Here is a 21,212-nt window from a genome sequence, read left to right as displayed (position 1 = left end):
TATGCCCAAGTGGTACATATAACAGTATATGTAAATTAAATCGGGAGAATTGGCCTTCACGTTCAAAACATTGCACGATTTACCATTACAGAGAAAATTAGGATCACACTATTGTTTCAAACCTCCAACGCTTCATCATTTCAAACTAACTGCTGTCAAATTAGGCCATATATCTGCTGACACCTAACGCAAGACTACATCCCTGTTTCATCTTTTGGTCATGTTGCCCTCAATCCACCCAGACCTTTAACTTCAAACAGTCTTGCTTCGTATATGTTCTGCGACAGATACTATCCTGTCAGTACGTCTGTGCGTGCGCAGGCGAGAAGGGGGAGACAGCGGCCTGCAGCTGCTGCGCGTGCGGAGTCACGGAGTGTTTGTAAACAAGGAGGAGGGAGCGAGAGAGAGAGAGAGAGAGCGGATCGGAACCAGAACTGGACGAGAAACGAACTTAACTGAAATACACACAGACGGAAAGCTTACCCAACAACTGCAACGCTCATTGTTGTTTGATTATGCAATCGCAAAGTCGCACAGTTTGTTGCGTGAAGGAATGGGTTTAGTAAACAAAAACAAAACACTACCGAAGCCGAACCGATACCCGTTCACAGCTTTAAAGTATTGTAATGAACTGTGTGTTAACTGTCGCCGGATTGTTTTTTTTGTCTTCATGTGAATAGTCGTAAACCTAAACCCACACCGTAGTGTACATTAGGACAGGGGTTCAGGAATCGAACCGGGACCTTATTCCGAATCCAGGACCGAGTTTTTGTGTGGGTTGTCGAACTGGTTTATAGAGAGCCTGTGGGACAGCGTCTAATCTAAACCGAAGCTCACGAACGGATCAGATAACGGAATAAAAACACAGACGACAGTCTGCATCAAATCCGTTCAGGACTCAATACACAGATTTGCTGACTAGCTTGAACTGGTTTTAAAGCTTTATTTATTTGATTATTTGCTGCAGAAAATTGACGACAAATGTATGATGACACTGGGGACGGTTATCTTGTACGGAACCGTGACAATACAAGTGACTGGCTGTTACGGCTCATCTAATGCTGCGATCTGCAATGTTTACTGCAGGACTGTAATACTATGAACTGTTTGTGAGGCCCGAAGTGTTACACACTGATGGCAGAGCTGCAAATCCGGTCCTAAAATCATACAATTGTTACTATTTTACTGTATTTAACTATTTATATAATGTGGATTTCAACCATACTAGCAACTATTTATTAACTCAATACTGTAATAATATTACAATATAAATGGTGTCATGATATTCCTCATCACGGGATTTCTGCTTTCTCTTTACAGTTTTTCCCAACAATATTTACTATTCAAATAGGATTAAGGGGTACACTATATATGGAACTATTTGGACAGCTCCAGGCCAAATAGGATGACTGAGGCAACCCTTAAAAGACAATCCTTGTCTAATTTCAATAGCCGTTTCACCTGGTTACAACAACGCGCCGACACGTTTAGAGACCCTTTTAAAAAGAGAATTCAATACCCAACGCTTCCCAAGAGGCTTGATATACCCGCTTCTTGAGGTGTGCGCAATATTTCAACAGAGATGCCTTGGCCATTTTCTGAGTCGATAAAAAAGCGGGCCTGCAGGTACTTGCTGCACCGGTATCTGGGCAACTTCCTGCAAGAGAAGCTGAGCCTGGATCAGCTCAGTCTGGACCTCTACCAGGGAACCGGCTCACTGGCGCAAGTCCCATTGGACAAATGGGTAAGACACACAAGAATGAGGGGACCGATTTTGTAAGATGGGATGCTCAATTGTTATTGATCGATAAAGGCTGATGCTAAAGACTTCAGATTGTTTATGTGTATGAAGCAATGTGATGTTATTTATCAAGTACATGCTTGTGCACTTGCAGTATTTAGATTGTGCCAAGTAATGGAAGTGCCATTTACTCACAGGTAACGTTTGGCTTTGCTGCACACAACTGAAGAGAACATGCACTTTATAATCTTATGGTTTAGAACCAGTATTGCAAGAGAACTGTCACAATGACACTTGAAGTATTATACATCATACATGGATCTCTAGAGCTAGAGATATACACAGCTTCTTTATACACATATGTTCATTTGACAGTCCTCTTCCATTTTGAGAAGAATTTACTGTATATATTATATATATATATATATTTTAATGATTAACTATTTGACTTTTTTCCCCACACAGTATAGAGTAATACATTGTACAAATTCAACTTTCTACTATAAGTAGTCTTAATAGTGTTTGTCACGCGAGCATAATAAAATAAATTCTGAAAACTCTTGAAAGGACAAATGCAAGCGACAGGTTGCTCAATATCCTCTCTCTTTAGTCCCTGAATGAGATCCTGGAGTCGGTGGACGCTCCCTTTGAGGTGATTGAGGGGTTTATTCAGACAATCTCCCTGTCTGTCCCCTGGGCCTCACTGCTGCAGGAGAACTGTGCTCTGGAGGTGAAAGGACTAGAGATGGTTTTTAGGCCAAGACCACGGATGGGTGAGTTACAACACCGTCCTTTTAGAAACAGTGCTGTTGACTGGGAGCTGGGTGCAATGGACGAAGCAGACACACAGAAAACACTTTTTACTGCATGGTAATAGTCACATATGTGTATGGTAGCAATGTCCTCTGCTCATTTTGTTTAATCAAAGTGAACATTAAAGAGCTTGGAGGTCTATGAAAAACTCCATTCAGAACCGCAGACTGCTCTAATAGTAAAGGTAGAAATTGCTCACCTGCTTTTTGTATCTCTCTGCAGCATCCGGATCTGAGCCGATGTACTGGTCCAGTTTCATGACAAGCAGCATGCAGCTTGCTAAGGAATGTCTGAGTCAGAGACTGACAGATGAGCAGGCGGAAGGGTTTCAGCCTCTAGAAGGGCTTGAGAAATTTGCAGAAACCATTGAAACAGGTATAGTTTCTATTTCCTTTTATTCAGAGAAGTTACAGATTATGAAAAGAACTCTACTGGAAGTGAGCATTTACCATGCTTCTGTGCGTTACCCACACTTTACAGCATGCTGCTAGGCTTTTACTCACTTCCCCTTTGCATTAAGTACGGTACATCTCACTGTAAAAACTATTCCTTTGGCACTAGATGCGAAAACAAGTATTGTAACTAGCTGATTTTATGATGGATCTTGCTCAACAAAGAAAAGGTTGGCAACCCCTAATTCTGGTCTTATGATCACTCTTCCATATGAAATAGGTTTTACTGGTGCAGTAAAGTGTCATCAATTCTAAATGCAGGATCAAACCAACAGATGTATGATTGTGTGCCAACTGCAAATCGGATTTTTATTACATACCTTCTGTTTTGTCTTTTAGTTCTGAGAAGAGTTAAAGTTACATTTTTAGACACAGTCCTCAGGATTGAACATGTACCAGAAAACTCAAAAACTGGAATAGCTCTTGAAATGCGAATCAGCAAGTAAGTCATGTTTTAGATTATTACTATACATACCCATTTTTACATATACAGTAATTTTTTTTTCACCCAATAGTTGGAGAAGTCAAATTAGAAAATACAATAGTCTGCAATGTGTGCAAATTTATGTGGTTGTGCGGCATGTTATGTGATCTAACAGAAGTATTTTTATATAAGCTATGTAAGAGTTGTGTGCAGATATTCAGCAACAACCCTGGGAAAGCAGAAGGATCTCTGTGTCCATACAAGAGGCAAGATAGTGTTTGCCAGTGCAACCTGCTTGCCCCTTAACGCAGTGCATACCTCCATCAGGACACACAACTTCGGGCTGAATCTGATCATGACAGGTCAAGCCAACAAACATGTGTAGTGTATTGTTACCAGCAACTAACATCCTACAGTGGACCAAATCGTAGAAACCTACTACACTGGACAAGACACAAGAACTATTTCCACTGAAACAATGCACCAAGAGCTAGTCATTGTGTCTATTCTTTATTTTTAGCCAGTCAGTCTATAATGATATAGCACTTCACTATACCTTCACTATTAATTATGTGTGGTGGAATGGCTACGTTTTAATGAAACTAATGCACAGACAATGCTGATTTTGATGTTTTTAGTTCAGCATTGAGTTAGTAACATTGCTCTCTTCTTTGATTGCTCAGAATTGTGTATTGTGATGAAACTGGAGATGAATGCTCTGGGATGAATGTTCACCAGCCAACGATGTTCGCTCATAAAAACCTGCAACTTACTGGGGTCTCAGTTTTTTGGGATGAATTTTCAGAAGCTGCAAGAACCTGTCCAAAGTCCTCAACTCCGCAAACAGTAAGTTCCAGTCATCTATCTAATGTTTTTAAAGATCATATTTTTTGCATTTGAAATTATTTTGGAATAAAATTAGGAGCCATGCAACTCTGCACGAATCCAGGTAATTTGTTTCCCTTACTTTTTTTTTTAATAGGAAACAGAACCAAAGCTCTCTCCCAGCTGGAACCCCAAAATCATCTGTGAGCCGCACCCCCAGTTTACAAGAACTGTGTCTGAAGTGGCGCCATTCAAACCTGTGCAGATTGGAAGTTTAAATGGGAGAATGGAACTCGGTCTTATCCTTAAACAAAATGAAGCACTTCCTGGAGCGAAAGTAAACAATACAGTCCTCTAGGTATTTTTATACTATCATATAGAATAACCTGTTTCCATTTATAAAGGTTAACGATTTTTATCTCTCTTTTCTAGCTGGATGTAGATGGACGGATTGATTCTATAAATGTGCTCTTGTCTCCACGCCAAGTGCATCTGCTCTTGGACATGCTGGGTGTCTTTTCAGGACCAGGTGAGTCTTCTGCTGTGTCCTGTACCTCATTGTTAATGCACGTTAATCACACTGGGTAATATTTCATTTTCTCTGTTTGCGTACAACTGTTCTTCAAATCTGCATTCCTGAGGCAGTAATGCTTAATGGAATAAGTTACAGGCTATACAAATTGTTTAAGTGTATAACCTTTACAAATAGCACTGATATATATACTTCTAACTCTCCATCCTACTATGTTCACTGCTTTCTGATCATGACTCGCTTTTATATTTTATCTGTGCAGATTTACTAAAACGGATCTTTAATAAACACATTTTGTTATTCACAAACAGGAAATCTGTGCTTTAAAACCAATTCTGTGTCTTGTGGCTTTACGCTGGACTGTATGCTGTTGCTGTATTTGTTTTGTATTGCTCTATACAGTATAATTTGTGTGTGTTTGAATGTCTAATTTCTGAGCATCACAAAGAGGAAGTGGCATTTGAGAACAAATCCCCTCAAACAAGTCAGGAGTCATTTGTTGGTTTTCATGAAGAGGCGCTGACCCCCATTTAATGCTGTGCCGGTTCATCCTTTATAGAGAGTTCAGAGAGGACTTCCCTGAGCTGTAAGGACAGGAAAAGCCGTCCAATCCAGCAAGAGGACGAGTACCGGCTGCACATGGAGCTGCACCGCTGTCTGAAGAAGGACACGCTGGTTGCAGGGGGGCTGGAGGAGCAGGGCCTGTTTGAGAGTGAGACGAGAACCACGTCAAGTCGGGGTGAGAATGGGCAGAAATGGTTTTTCTTGCTGTTGCTGAACAATATAAAAATGGCATTTGTGGGTTTATTTTTTTTTCTGAGCAATGTCATCAAATGTAAATAAAATTTGAATCCGAAGATATCAAGGCGGAATAACAAAAACAACAAATCATTGCACCATCCCTCCTTAAATGTGTACGTTTTGAATGAGTTATAGAAGGCTGTGTGGTCCAGTGGTTAAAGAAACGGGCTTGTAACCAGGAGGTCCCCAGTTCAAATCCCACCTCAGCCACTAACTCATTGTGTGACCCTGAGCAAGTCACTTAACCTCCTTGTGCTCCGTCTTTCGGGTGAGACATAATTGTAAGTGACTCTGCAGCTGATGCATAGTTCACACACCCTAGTCTCTGTAAGTCGCCTTAGATTAAAGGCGTCTGCTAAATAAACAAATAATAATAACAATACTATACATGATCATATTTCAGGATAATCAGAACTGGTAGGTCCACAAAATGTCATACAGGCCTGCTTTTGTATGCATCTTATCTTGTTTTTAACTATTACTGTTAGGATTTAACATTCATAGGAGTGCAGGACTTTGTTTTCCTGATCTGTTTTTCTGCTTAACCTAGAAGAAGAGGTATTCTTCTCCATGGCAGAAATGGAAATGTCCCACAGTCTGTCCTCCCTTCCGCCACTTGGAGACCCACCCACTGTGGATCTTGAACTGTCTTTAAACAGCAACTACACCAGCTCTCCCGGAGGATCCCCACTGGGTAATGTAACAGTAAGTAAATCATCTTGTGTCTTATTAAACTTGCTGTCAAACTTTAGTGTTATTCATTTCTGTTTTGCCCTTAATAAATATAATTAGCATAAGCGACTCTTCGGACTGGGTTTTCATTTTAATTATGGTGCCAAAACAAACCAATCTTTATGTAGATGGTGAATAAACTGTGTGTCAGCAATACATATATATTTATAACAGACTTCTTATCATTTGGTTTTGTATTGTTCTATATTATATTTGATTTAATGTTTGTGCCTCAGACGGTTTGGGATGAGTATCTAGATCCTCCGAGACACAGGGAAAAACTGGCACAGGACCTTCCCTTTCTATCAAGAGGGATGCAGCCTCCTCAGAAACTGCTTCGACAGACATGTGAGTGCAGAACACTGTGATTAGCAGCTATGTGTGGTTTGTCAAGAAAGATGTACTGCTGCTTTTTATTTACATTTTTTTTGAGGAGGGTCATCATTTAACACAGAAAGCAACCACTGTATTTGAACATTTGAGTTATATTTGAATATCTGCCATCTGCTTGATGGCTGAAGTGTTTTTTTTAATATATTGTTATATTGTAAGTATAAGCTGTACTTCTGTTTTATATATCTCTTGGCTTGGGGACCTCACTAAAAAACAGACTGCAATGCCTTGGTGCTACAGTATAAGTAAAGACAGCAGATAAATGTGCCTGATTGTCATTAAACTCACTTACAGCTCACCCATCTAAATCTCACTCTGTGGATGAATCCCGGCCTGAGGTTGTGTTCAGACTAGCCCTGGGCTGCCTGTCCGTGTCTGTCCTTCATATAGACCCTCTGCCGCCCCCTGAAACAGCACTGAACCTCAACCCGCTCACTCTGATGGCCTCCGATTTCTTCAGCCGGATTGAGAAAATCAATCCTGCAGAGCTCTGCAAAGGAGATTTTCCACATTTTCATCCCATTTTTGATGAGGCCTGTCCTTATGATCACCTGAGGTACAGTTAAATGTTCCCACTTTTCTCTTTGAAACTGTAGGGGATAAAGAAAAACACACACACACGCATGAATCAATAGCAAGCAAGCGTGCCAACCTCTTCTTAAAGAGAACTCCTAATGAGCAACATGTGTAAAGTGTCCGTCTTCCGAATGCTGAACAAGCATATAATATCTAGACTGCAGTGTTTACAGTTTTAGTTAACATCTGTGACTGATCAAGTGCGATCTTAAACCCAGTCCCACTTTGTTGTGCCTCTTCCGAGTTCAGCTCCTGCTGATTTGTATTAGTTGAAACATACTGCAAAATTACCATCCCAACTTAACATACAAGCATCTCCAGCAAAACACAGACAAATAATTATTTCAGTTTTCACCTACAGCTCATCGGGCAAAATCGAATGTCGCCTTCACTTTGAAAAACAGTTCCTGTACAGGTGGAGTCCGGCAGAAACGAACCATTTCACTGCATTTCACTGTCTGGAGATCCCTATTTTACTTCATGTTTACAAACCATTCACTCTGATAGGACGTGCCCCTTTGATTATGCAATTCAGATGTTTTGCGGTATCTAGTAAGTTTTTGTTCATAAAAGCTCCTAGTTGTAGTCTAGTTGTGATATAAGTGTTGATTGCTGGTCATTCCCATGTTAACCCAGGGATTCCTCTTTTCCCAGGTTTTTGGGAACTGGTATCAGGGTAACCTACGAGCAGCGGCAGGGTTCCAGTTTGCGCAGTCTCAGTACTGACTTGTCTGTGGGACAGATGGAGCTGCTGGAGTGTCTATTCCCAACAGACTCACGGTCCAGTGCACCCCAATATACAGAGGTGAGGAAAAGTGCCAGCAGAAACGCAGGTCCCTGTTAATCGAAGCTTTGTTAACCAATCTGCAGTGTGCCCCCTTGTAAGCAGGAAACAGAACCAGTACTGTTTTGTTTCTTTACTTTACCTACAGAAATAGAATTGGTGTAATTTCTTATTGGAGCAAAAAAAAAAAAAAAAGTTCCACGCTAGTCTGCTTTTTAATCAGTTTCAGATGACAGAACAGTGAAACCGTGTGGTTTTAGGACCTTTGCCGAGGCTGATTTACAACAATAGAAAACATTCTACATTTAAATAATTTTGTAGCTGTTAAAAAAAATAAAAATAATGACCATAGTGTCCATAAAGTGAGAAATACATGTTATGTACTTCAAGAGAAAAATAGTCGTGAAAACAGAATACCTTAAGGTTGAAACACTAAACTTTATTTTAGTTTATTCATTTTGTGCCTGCAGGGCCAGCACAGGCACATCTCAATAGTGCGAGCACTAATACAAAGAGTGACCTGAGTAGACCATACTCAATAAAATAACAGTACAACTGGTAAATGACAGATCCTTTTTTTTCTGAAGCTTGTAACATTTGATTCAGACTGCCTCAAAGAATCCCATCCTCCAGCTTGTCTTCACCTTCTCTACAAGTTTTCTGAACGTAGAGGACCCCAGGTAATGATTTCATTGTTAACCAGCATTACTGTCGATATACGGTATGTACCTAAACTTAGGTCTTCAACCTCTGCAGATATGTAATAAGTGATACCACTTGAAATACCCTACCAAAAAAATCCATCCACAGCTAATTGTAGTCTGGTAGCATTCTGACCGAGTTTGACGTGTAATAACAGAATATAATTTCAGTGGGTTAAATATGAGAGAGGGTGGTTTTATGTGCTGCAAAGAGTTCTCTAAAGGAGTATGAAGCTTTCCTTTGTGATAGATCTGTAGTGTCACATAGATGAAAAACTGTGTGGTAGTAGCAGGGGTTTGGTTGCCAAAGTCTATGAATTAACTATTGACTAAACTGTGGATTAAAGGAGATTGCCGTCCCGTTTGTCTTTATGTTTGCATGTATGCCACACTTACATTTTTACAGTGGATGTGCAATCCATGGGGAGCTACTTTTTCATGATGCTTATCTCTTGTTGTATTTACATGACAGGGTGTTTGATTTCTTTTACAGGGAAGTCAGGTGCGACTCAGCTCAATGCCTCAGAAAGCTGATTTTCAGATAGAACTGGGTCCAGTTCATTCTGAATTAGATATTAGCATCGTGGATAGACTCAATTCTTTACTTCAACCACAGAAACTGGCAACAACAGAAATGATGGCATCCCACATGTACACCTCCTACAATAAGCATGTCAGCCTGGTGAGTTCTGTTCATTGTTCAACTCCCAGATCCAGCTAAATAATATAAATTAAAAAATCCAGCTGACAAAATCAGTTAAATCATAAGATGCCGTAAGTTTTGAAATATTCAAATTTCATTCATAGAATTCCAATAGGAAGGCAGTACTTGTATATATATCACCATGTTGTCTTTTTCAACATATTATTCCCCATGACAAAGTGATTTATTTTTGGAATCCATAATCAAATTAAGAAAAGAAAAATGAACAAAAACTAACTAGGCTTTGTACTTGCCTAATGTTTTCAGCACAAGGCATTCACTGAAGTTTTCCTAGACGACTCAAGGACACCAGCAAACTGCCGGATGTCTGTCTTGATTAATGTGCCAGTGTTAAACTTGGCTGTGCGATTTCCAATTCCTGACTTGAGATCGGACCAGGAGAGGGGCCCCTGGTTTAAGAAATCCCTCCAGAAGGAAATTCTCCATCTGGAGTTCAAGGATGTGGAGTTCAAAACCGAATTCACTGGCGGATCCTCTCCAGAACAAACTAAACTGGAGCTGACGTTTAAAGAACTGATTGGTAAGTTGATCAAAATTATGTCAGAGAAAAAAAATAAATAAATACTTGACCTGATGATTTCAAGGGCAATGCTTATTCACATTTTAACTTATGCTTTCACAGGCAAGTTTCAAGATGACTATGACCAGGCAGCTGTCAGGTTCCTCAAGGTGTCACATGGGATGGATGGGGACATGGTGGTATCAGACAGTGGCAAATTTGATTGGCCAAGGTGAGTTAACTGGAGTTCAACATTACTACAGTTGTGACTGGCCTGCAATACAGCACATAACTAATATAACAAGGTTTATTGCAAGCAGGTGTATGAAAAGAATGTTATTGTTACAATTATTAGAATAGTGCTTTCCTTCAAGCATGTGCACGGTCCTATTAATGGTATCACTTGATCACAGAGCTACACCTACAGTATGACTGTGTGTTCTCCTTCAGGATCGTGTTGAAGGTGAACCCGATGGCAGTGCACTCTATCCTGGAGCGGGTCACAGCCGAGGAAGAGGAGGAGGCTGAGGGGCGCTCCCCAGAGGAGGAGGAAGGAGGGGCACACTCTTTGAAAGACGTCTGTGATTTTGGAAAACCAGAGCCCTCACCATTCTCCTCCCGCAGGGTCATGTACGAAAACGAGGAGGTAAAACCCAACGAGAAGAAATGGATCACCTTCACTTCAGCAATGGGTGAAGATGTAAACTATCAGATTCATTATTCTGCCCCCTTTGTCATTCATAGATGGTCATGCCAGGAGATGTGGCTGAAATGACTGAATTTCAAGAGAAGACAATGAGCAATTCACGCTACATTTTGGAGCTGTCATTGCCAAATGTTGAATTAGCCCTGCCGAACAAGGCCTTTTACGAGAGATTACACAACAGGTATGTCTGAAAGCCCAAAGCAAAACACTCAAACTGTGTTCCACCTCATTTTGAAATCCCTTACAATGAATCTCTTCTGTTCTTGTCTGGCAGAATCAATAATGACCTGTTGCTATGGGAGCCGACCGCACCATCTCCAGTAGAGACCTTTGAAAACATGTCCTATGGTGTTGGACTGTCAGTAGCGAGCCAGCTAATCAATACCTACAGCAAGGACAGTTTCAGCCAGTTCAGATCGCCTGCTCCCGATGGTATGAGAAACATGTTATCTATACCCTGGCCATATGGTTGTTCTGACCCATGAGGAAATTAAGCAAAGATTTCACTCATTTGGCATAATAAAGAACAATTATTGGCAGGTAACAACATTCCTATTTGCAAGCTCATCCATGGCTGATGAACCTGGGAGCTGTGTAAATAGCTGTAAAGGCATATGAACTTGTGGATGTGAGCTGACATTAAGTAAATGTATTTTGAAAGTGCGTCTTTCTGCTTGTGTTTTTCCAGAGGAAGAGAGTGGATCAGAGGAGGAGACGATGCAATGTTACTCCACTGGAGACTTTGGGTTTAGGTGTCGAAGGAAAAAGAAGAATGAGCCTCAGAACAAAACCTCTCAAAGTCTTTTCTCTGTCCTCCTGAGTGTCAACCATGGACTGGTGGCCTTACAGACAGATACCAAGGTAACTGAGTTACTGGAAGATTCCACTTGGGGCCCTGAGAACTCTAGAATATTACAGTTGAAAACATAACACTGCATGTTTAGCGATGCACTCCATATAGCTTTTTTTCTTCTAACCTTAACCTTCAATCTGTTTATTTCCAGCAGGAAGATGGGACTGTGATAGAAGGCAGGCATGGAGAGTTCTGGTTAGAAATTGATAATGGGGTTCTGTTCAGTGTGGCTCGCTATGAGGGCTATGAAGACCAGCATTACATATGTCTCCATACCAACAGCCTGTGTCTGTATCACCAAGGTACTGGAAGTGCTGATAACAAAACCACATTTTTGTGTGATGAATCAAGGCCTTCTGAACAATGCACATGTTAGTCTGCATTGGGAAGGGAAGGACATTAGACATAGTAACTATGTGTTTCATTGGTTCTCACTAGGTATGTTAGAAGGAACTGTCCCCAGCACTGAAGTGAAGTTGCCCAGTAAAACCCGGCCTCACTGGTTGGAACCTACCATTTACCGCTCTGAGGAGGGGTCCCTCAGCAAACATTGCGTGCCTGAAGGTGCTGGAGGAGAGAGTATAAATATGCTGTCTGTGGCAGTGAAGATCTACTCTGAGAACATGGAGCGCAATGTTAAGGTAATCAGTTAGCATGAGAAATAACTTTTACCTGATGTTTAAAGGATGAAGATGATGAAGATTACAGGAAATGTTGAATGCAGCACAAGCTGCATAAGCGCCAAGCATTTTTTACTTGCCTTACATTTCTGGTTTACTTGTAGCTCACCAGTGGTTGTAATAACCCTCTCTTTAGCCATGTGATGCTGTGACGAGTAGTTTGTTAGTGCTGTGTTGAGAAGCGGATGACATGTTAAGGACTGTGAACATGTATGTGAAAGCAGGGTGTTCCAGTAATTATTTGTGTGCCTGCAGGAGTTCCTGATCTCTGTCGGAGTGAAAAGAGCTACTCTTCAGCACCAGGTGGTTCCCTCAAGTATCAGCTGGCAGGAGCAGGTAAGAGTACTGGAAAAGAAGGCCTGAGGCACAGGAATATCAGAGATTCATCTGTGTCATTTGGTTTGTTTTACATCTGCTGTTACACATGCATAGCAGCCTTTGTTATTTTTGTATGTTTCTATATTTATTTTTGTCTGATAGATTCTGGATTTCCTGAATGTGTCTGATGAGCCTGTTTTGGGATACACCCCCCCTGTTTCAGTCACCACCTTTCACCTTCACCTGTGGAGCTGTTCTCTTGATTACAGGTATATAAAAACAAAGACAATTATTTTGACTGACTTTAAAGGCCTTAGGAATTCTAATACATCCTAACTACTGGCTTGCTTGTTTTCATAAATCTGAAGCTATATGTTTGTTGCCACATTTATTTTATATTTTAAAAAGATTATATTTATTTTATAATGCACACTTCAATGGACTTTAAAATAGAAGTTTCTTATTTGGATTTGAGTTGTACCACCCCTGTTTGTTTAAGTGGATTAGAGTCTATTAAAGGCACAGGAATTTGCTACATTGTATATATACTTCAGTGCCAGACAGATAAAGAACAGCAGTGCAGCAAACAGTCTTTTGAATGGTAAATATTAGCAGGCTGTGTCAGCAGTGAGAATTGAAAAGAAGGGGCATAACAGTTATTTGCTAAAGATCTGACTGGTTGTTTTCTTTGCAGACCACTGTACCTGCCAATAAGATCTCTTCTCACTGTGGAAACCTTCAGCATCTCCAGCAATGTCTCACTTGATCGGTCCTCCTCCACACTCAGGTATGAGGTTATTACACACACGTTCCTGAGACAAGGCTGATTTCACACAAGCCTGTGACATTGTTCTGGTTTACAATAGTAAAGACGAATCTCTTGGGTTTTTTTTTTGTTTTGTTTTTAGAATCATTCTGGATGAAGCTGCATTGTTTTTATCAGACAAGTGTAACACCGTGTCGGTCAATCTGAACAGAGGTGGGTTTATTTTGAATAGTTTCAGTGTAACTCATCCCCGGTCCAGAGTGACTGTTCAGAACGTATTTTAAAGGTTTGTTTTCTTAATCAGCAGATTATGTGCAGGTGGTGGATATGGGACTCTTGGAGCTGAGGATTACAGCAGTTAAACCCGGAGTCAATGGAGAAATGGTAAAAGGCGGAATAAGATTAGTGTTGGCAATCTGAACAAACACTTGCATCTGTAATAATTCATAATGCTTAAAATCAATAAAGCATTCACTATATTGACCACATGAATGTTTCATGATTATTTTTTAAAATATATAAACCAGTCTCATTTGTATTCAGTGTACTAACATCATTTTCAATTGTGCACAGACTGAGCCACGATTTGAGCTGCGCTGCTCCAGTGATGTCATTCACATCCGGACCTGCTATGATTCCTGTGCGGCACTCATGAACCTGATTCAGTACATAGCAAGTTATGGGGACCTTATTCCACCCCCAAGACCAGAGACAAAAGCTGGGGGCTCTAAGCAACGAGGCAGGGTGAGTAGGGAATGCAGAGAGAAAATTAGAAAAAAGCTCATTTTAATTTTTTGGTAGTTCCTGCTGTTTTGTATTGTTGTCTAAATCATGTATTGTGAGTTGAGCCTTTGTGCTGTGTCTTTTAGCCCGACATCCCAAGCAGACCCCCCTCGCGGCCGCTACTCCTTCCTGAAGCTGAGCAACAGATCCTTCAGGACCTGATGAGTGAAGCCATGGAGGATACAGACTTCCAGCAGGCACGGTCCCCTGAGGACCGGCAGCCCAATGGTAAGAGGGGGCAGAACTTCATGCCTTTGAGGAATGGATGGATAATGCTCCTTCCTTGGTATTTAAATATCTTACCAGGATAGCTTCTGGGTCAAGGACCAATATTAATAGATGTAGTTAATGACACTGGAATATAAGAGCTTTTCAAATGACCCCCGTTTTCAATCATTTAGATTTAGTCGTTCTTAACCAAGTTTGCATATCAATATACTATTTGCATAATTTGCTGGCATTTGCAAGTTCAATTTATATTGGTTAGATCTGTATGCAAAAGAAATTGATGGAACCACTTATTTTACCATTCATTTTTTGGATCAGCTGGGTTGTAGTCTTCCATTTCTATTCAGCATGTCCGCAATTGTATACAGCTATATGTTGTGTTTTGTTTGTTTGAGGTCAATTTTCTGTGTGCAGCAGTACAGAGTTTAGCACCATTTGTTTTTGTTGTGCTTTGGAATTCTCCTCCTCTTACTGTTGTCTTCTGTGCAGGTGTCCATGAAGGATTCACACAGGCTCTCGAGCCACCTCGTTCAGATCTCTTCCTGTTCCCAGATGAGAGTGGGAACATTTCCCAGGAACCAAGCCCAACCTTTACACCCTATCACCACCCTCTGATCTACGCAGCCATGAGCGACGCTGCTCCAGAGAGCGATGACTTTTGTATTCTGGAAACTCCTTTGGCAGGCGCTGCTGTAAGAAATGCCTGCAAAATAAGTTTAATGTATTTTATGTGTTTATGTAAATGGAACTGTAGAGAAATGTGGATGCCACAAGATAAGCATTAGTCAAAGTTTAAAATAACAATGAACTTGATATATAAATGCTTTAAACAAATAATAAGTCTAGTGCAATAGACCCTGCTTTTTTCTTATGAAATTCAGTCTTAATGGACTGTTGAACACTGTACATGTTCTTATGAAGCTGGATGAAGCCCTTACTGTGATTTTGTGCTCTGCAGGATCGTGATGAGGAGCCCGTAGTGAACAAGCTGACTTCAGATTCTATTGAGATACAAGAGAATCACTTTAGTATCCCACTTGGGAGGACTGACTCAAATAAAGGACCCTTGCACTTTCCAGTTCCAGAGATCAGATATTTAATAAAGGAAATCTCAATCATCTGGCATCTCTATGGGGGCAAGGATTTTGCGGGTGGACCAGTCCTCTCATCCCCAGCCAAGAGTCGTGGGTGAGTATTAACTTTTTTTTTATCTTATTGCTCCATCCCCATATAATCTCAAAACTTTTGAAGTAGCAGGAATCTAACACAAATGGGGAAAAAAAAATCTAGTTACAATTATTTATTCATGTTTATTTTTGCAATGATCTATTCTGAAGCTATTGGATTATTTATACTTGTTCACCTGCTCGCAGCTGCACTCCTCACAGCTCTCCCTCACAGACCCCAGTGAGACAGAGTCGAGTTGCTGGGCGTGCACATGGAGGCAGGGGGAGAAATCCAGACGTTCTGATGGAAATACAACTGAGCAAGGTAAGAGACAGGGAGGGGTCAGTGCTGTGGGATCCTAACATGCCTAGATATGTACAGTGATTGAGCAAATCATAATGGAAAAATGAAATATTCTATTTCATAATGGAATATATTGCATTGTTCCAAGAATCTTTAACTTTTAGAATGGTGCTTTCTGTTGAATTGAGTTTCAAATCCATACCCCTCATTCCCAGGTGAAGTTCCAGCATGAAGTTTACCCTCAGAGTGGGGCGGACAGGGAGCCCAGTTTAACAGAGCAGCCAGTCTCCCGGCAGGTGTTCATCGTCCAGGATCTTGAGATCAGGGATCGTCTGGCCACGTCACAAATGAACAAATTCCTCTACCTCTACTTCAGCAAAGAGATGCCCAGGAAGGCCCATTCTAATATGGTATGGAATATACAGTAATACCTAATGGGACATTTGAAAACTTGCTGCATTTTATGTAATTTCTATTTAATCATGTATCTATTTACACAGCTGACGGTGAAGGCTTTGCATGTCTGTCCAGAATCAGGCCGAGCCCCACAGGAGTGCTGTTTACGAGTCTCTCTGATGCCACTGCGCCTCAATATCGATCAGGTCAGTGATATTTTTGTTGTTGTTTTTCAATGTTGAAATCATTGAGGAGGCTATAGGGGGACTCATTGTGAATAAGATTTAAGAAAGCAGGGCTTTCAATCGTACAAGATATAGAAAGTTATCTTTTTTTTTTTCTCTCTTTCTGCCTTTATAGGATGCATTGTTTTTCTTGAAAGACTTTTTTGCCAGCATTGCTGCTGAGGTGGAGTTGTTGTCTCCACCAGATCAAGAAGGTAATATAGTTCAGTGATTCAGATTGTAATAGACAGTGTTGTGAATGAATGGGACAACACACAGCAACACACCTTAAGGATCTTTACTTCATTTCATGGACTGTCCCCCTTTTGTGGCAATAGGTTTAACATTAAAACTTTTGTCATCATTTAGACTTACTTATTCCCTTCATGCCACCTTCTACTGACCAGTATAATGTAGAGAGTCAACAATTTCCAGGCTTGAGAACAGTGATCTAGGAGGTTCTCATATACCAGTGATTCCTGCTAATAGGACTGGCTTAAGGACAGCCAGAGTGTCTTAACTAGAGCCTGGCAGTGCCAGCTTCAACAGATGGCAGCAAGGACTGAACAGCATGCATGAGAAGATCTTTATCTTTTACAGTAAAGAAGCCTCAAGCTCCGGACCACACCTGCAGCTTCCCCAAACACATGAGTGGTAGTCTGGACCCAGCTCCAATCATCTCAGTGCCAGGACAAGGCAGACCCAGCCAGAATGGCTTGCCAGGTTCCAGCAGCACTGAAAACGGGGAGGCCGAACCTTCACCTGCAACATCCTTCACAGACCAGCCAATCTTCTTCCGGTAAAAAATGAATAAATGCAATAAAGCTGGTTCCCTCCAGTGATGATAGTGTGTAATGTTTCTTTATGTACTGTATGTATATTGTGAGTTCTGAAAATCATTTTCTAGAAGGACACTCCATATCCATTGCTTTTATTGTTGACTAATTGTTTATACTGGTAACAGATTATGAAAATGAGTTAATGATATGGATTAGGAATATACTTCATGTAAACAGATTAACTAATTGGACTTCATCTGTGTTGCAGAGAGTTTCGTTTCATCTCTGAAGTGCCCATTCGTTTAGATTATCATGGGAAGCATGTGTCAATGGAACAGGTATGCTAGCATATTCCTATCAGGAGGAATTATTGTGAACAGTGTTGGATGAGTCAGTTTAATTAATACTGTGACTGTGTTTCCAGGGCACATTTGCTGGAATTGTGATTGGTTTGACTCAGCTGAACTGCTCTGAGCTGAAACTGAAGAGGCTTTGCTACAGACAAGGGTAGGATTCACTGCTCTTTGCATGTGCTTTTTCGAAGACTCAGCGATTTAAGCATGTATAACCTGTCCAGTTTGGGACATCACAAGGATGTTTCCCTTATTTAAGATTCATGGGAGTATCACGATTTTTGATTTTTGAAGTTTAAATGTGTAGTGCTGTAAAAATATTTTTTTATATAAGGATTTACTGGTACATAATTATTATATTGTATGGTCTATATATAATAAGGGTGCACATTGTTGTATGCCCATGAGCTGTATGCATTTTTGCTTTATTCCAGATTGCTGGGCGTGGATAAACTGTTCTCCTATGCAATCAGTGAATGGCTGAATGACATTAAAAAGAACCAGCTACCAGGAATTTTGGGAGGAGTGGGCCCTATACACTCCTTGGTACAATTAGGTGAGATAATGAAAATTGGGAGCCACATTATCAAATGCACTTTTCAAGAAACACCTGAAATGTATAAACCCTAAGATCAAAGATCTACCCAAGCTGAATAGAGCCACATTGGGCAAGCACCACTTTAATTGTACATTTATTCAATGACTCTTTGCTTATGCATCACCAGTTGTTGGTAATCATTTATTGAGTACCTTTGTTTCTCTATTGCTGATCTCAGTGTTCCTCCTGTTTTTGTTTTTTAGTTCAGGGCCTGAGGGACCTTGTGTGGTTGCCAATTGAACAGTACCGCAAGGATGGTAGAATTGTCAGAGGGTTTCAACGTGGCGCTGCATCCTTCGGTACATCTACTGCCATGGCAGCTTTGGAGCTCACTAATCGGATGGTGCAGACAATTCAGGTAGTTTGACCATTTACTGTTTTTGCACATGTTGCTCCTCAACTGCACTCTTCTTGGGCTGCAATGCCTAGCACCAACACTGGTTGGGAAACATGGGATTTTTGCAGCTGTGTATTGAAGCACATTTATTTTAGCACAGTGTTAAGATCCTGAAAGAGTAACTGTTAAGATTTAGAAACTGTACTTTCCAGCTACTAAAAAAATGTGTTCTGCAGGCTGCTGCAGAGACAGCCTATGACATGGTGTCTCCTGGACATGATGAAAGCGAATTAAAAAGAATCAAACGATTCTCTCATTACCGATTGGCTCACCAGCCAGTGGATCTGCGTGAGGGTGTGGCCAAAGCATACAGTGTCGTCAAAGAGGTATTAAAAACATTGCAATCATTCTGATGAAAACTGAAATGTTAAAAGCATAATGACAGCTGTGGTACTTTTAAATCGACCATCCTTGCAATAAGATGTAGTATTCAGGCTTTTTCTTCCAAATCATTATAGCTGCAGGTAACAGCCTGTTTGCATAGTACCATTCTGAATGTGTAAAAGGTCTTCACATTTTTCTTTGCAGGGGATTACAGACACAGCGCTGACAATCTATGATACCGCCACACGGGAGCACGAACAAAGAGGAGTGACTGGGGCTGTGGGGGGAGTTTTGCGACAGATTCCACCTGCGGTGGTCAAACCACTGATTGTTGCCACAGAGGCCACCTCCAATGTTTTGGGTGGCATGAGAAACCAGATTCGACCAGATGCCCGTCAGGAGGAATCCCAAAAGTGGCGATTAGGGGAGGAGTGAAAAAAAATACATAATTATGATTTGTTTATATAGATAAAGATATAGATTTTATATATCTATATCTCTATCAAGTGTGGCAACTGAAAGAATATAGGTCCTAACAATCTAATTTCATCATCAAATACCAATAGTACATACGAGTTAGTTCTGTCAACCTTCTATTGATACAAAACTTATATTAATCCACCCCAACAAGTGTATGCTTTACTAACCACCAGCTTGTATTACTGATACTCCCAAGCCGTGCCTTTCTGTGAGCATGATGATTACTGTAAATGATATCTTGAAAACAGCTTTACGTATCTGTAGGCCAATTTTGTGTCTTTCCCTTTCGTAAAATAAATGTAAAGTCTGTGCTGATTTACCAGACCCCAAAGGGTGCAGGTCTAGATTAGATGCACTGGCTTTGTGGAAAAGAACAACAAAAAACACTTATTTTCATAAATTGCTTTTAATGAAACTCCCTTATGGTCAACCGTTATTGTGAGTTATGCCAGGTAATACCTGTAAATTTATTTAAAATATTCTTCTAGTGCTATTTGCTTACAAAGAATGACCACATACAGCATCAGCAGAAATCCTAATGCAATGCAGAGCCATACAGTCATGCTCAATTCAAAATCAATATATTAGACTGGGCATTTTTATCCTTCAAAAGGGTAATTTTGCCTTTTTGATCAGCAGTGTGTATGTAGACAAAAAATGGCAAAGCCACTACAGATATAAAAAAAGGAATAAGAAATATAAGTGATATTGTTTTCTGAGGTACTGAATATATGTTTACAAGCTATTTTGTAATTCAGTGTGGTTAGTGCATGTTATGATCAATCAACTACTGATTGTTATTAGTTCTAGACCCAGTGAATCAGAATCCAGTTTACCTTACTGTGGAGGCACAGGAAGTCCTGCTAACTGGTCATTTGAAGGATTATTATTTAAACCGCAGCTTGGATCTACCTTTCTGTATAAAGTGTTTGCTTAGACATCTCGGTTTGTCCAAATGAAGCAAAAAGAGGGTGCATCTTCTTTGTTTATATTAACGTGTATTCTGTAATGTGTCTTTAAAGGGATTATTGTTGTGATAATTAAAGTCTTATTTAAATCAATAAATGAACAACCTCTATCCTAAGCTTCTTTCCCAACCCTGTTTAAAAACAGACAACCTGCCTTTAAAGGTCCCCCTTATCCTATCCCAAGCTCTTTCTTGTAGGTTTACAGTATCGTCCAGTTTGAAAGGTTTTAAAGGACACTAAATAATACATTCTGCAGCACATATGTTTTTGCTTTTTTCATTGTTATTTTATATTGTATGTAATGTGGGAAAAGCAAGTGAAGCCGGTTAAAATGTTGCACAGTTATTAAATTACATGTTTTGTAGCATACATGGCAATTATCGGTTTCTTAGTATGTTATGTACAGTACTTAGGATTTCCCTGCTATTACTGTCTGACATATAACCAAACATTAAATATCATGTACACTTTGCTTAATCTTCTTTGCTGTTTGTTATTTTGGATGGGAAATAAAGAAGAGGTTAGAATGTGCAGAAATAAGTTTGCGACACACATAAACCAGAATCCAAATATTAGTGGGAGTAGCTCTGCCAAAGTTGTAGAAATAGACCAAATTGGTTAATGATTAAATAAGATCTATTCCCAGATGCAAGTACAGTGAATAGATTGTAACACTGCTTCAGTGGACTGAAGTAGGGCTGTCCCTGTATATTTCATGTATATGTGCTTTGTAATGGCAGTCCTTTATCTGAGCATACAGCGAAACTTATATTGCTTGTATATAGTTCATTAGTGTACAGACTGGATAAAGTTTATTTGTGCAAATGATATAAGCATGTAATAAATTGCGTAAAAGGGAAATAAACTATTTAACTTCTCTGATCTTCTGAAA

The 21,212-nt window shown here is 40.2% G+C and overlaps 1 protein-coding gene across 4 annotated transcripts; it reads left to right on the top strand.

Moving 5' to 3' along the window:
• Positions 1–296: 296 nt before the first annotated feature.
• LOC117421869 (autophagy-related protein 2 homolog B-like) lies at positions 297–21,212 on the top strand. 4 transcript variants are annotated; one of them, XM_058987906.1, is made up of 43 exons: positions 297–1,154; positions 1,321–1,744; positions 2,352–2,514; positions 2,777–2,929; positions 3,346–3,448; positions 4,114–4,276; positions 4,413–4,592; positions 4,688–4,784; positions 5,347–5,526; positions 6,139–6,293; positions 6,557–6,668; positions 7,008–7,269; positions 7,944–8,094; positions 8,661–8,753; positions 9,268–9,456; positions 9,745–10,018; positions 10,121–10,229; positions 10,448–10,643; positions 10,742–10,884; positions 10,978–11,135; positions 11,392–11,564; positions 11,708–11,858; positions 11,995–12,197; positions 12,492–12,572; positions 12,717–12,823; positions 13,249–13,341; positions 13,463–13,533; positions 13,625–13,704; positions 13,894–14,064; positions 14,190–14,331; positions 14,821–15,023; positions 15,290–15,519; positions 15,705–15,822; positions 16,017–16,211; positions 16,302–16,403; positions 16,558–16,636; positions 17,022–17,220; positions 17,469–17,538; positions 17,625–17,707; positions 17,988–18,109; positions 18,355–18,509; positions 18,725–18,874; positions 19,077–21,212. In XM_058987906.1, the coding sequence occupies exons 2-43, from the start codon at positions 1,583–1,585 to the stop codon at positions 19,305–19,307; spliced, it is 6,252 nt and encodes a 2,083-aa protein (XP_058843889.1). In that variant the 5' UTR covers positions 297–1,154; positions 1,321–1,582; the 3' UTR covers positions 19,308–21,212. The 4 variants fall into 4 exon arrangements, with proteins under 4 accessions (XP_058843889.1, XP_058843892.1, XP_058843891.1 ...); XM_058987909.1 differs by having other exon boundaries at positions 298–1,744; positions 6,142–6,293; positions 13,628–13,704; XM_058987908.1 differs by having other exon boundaries at positions 298–1,744; positions 6,142–6,293.

The sequence above is a fragment of the Acipenser ruthenus genome, chromosome 15 (assembly GCF_902713425.1).
Source record: "Acipenser ruthenus chromosome 15, fAciRut3.2 maternal haplotype, whole genome shotgun sequence".
NCBI classification, from domain to species: Eukaryota; Metazoa; Chordata; class Actinopteri; order Acipenseriformes; family Acipenseridae; genus Acipenser; species Acipenser ruthenus.
Note: the sequence above shows the minus strand (reverse complement) of the source record. Positions and strands in the feature narration are given on the sequence as shown.

Coding starts and splice junctions, on each gene's coding strand:
- LOC117421869 (XM_058987906.1), top strand. CDS start 1,583: ATGCCTTGGCCATTTTCTGAGTCGATAAAAAAGCGGGCCTGCAGGTAC. Junction 6,294..6,556: donor CCCCACTGGGTAATGTAACA/GTAAGTAAATCA, acceptor TTTGTGCCTCAG/ACGGTTTGGGATGAGTATCT. Junction 14,332..14,820: donor TGAGGACCGGCAGCCCAATG/GTAAGAGGGGGC, acceptor TCTTCTGTGCAG/GTGTCCATGAAGGATTCACA.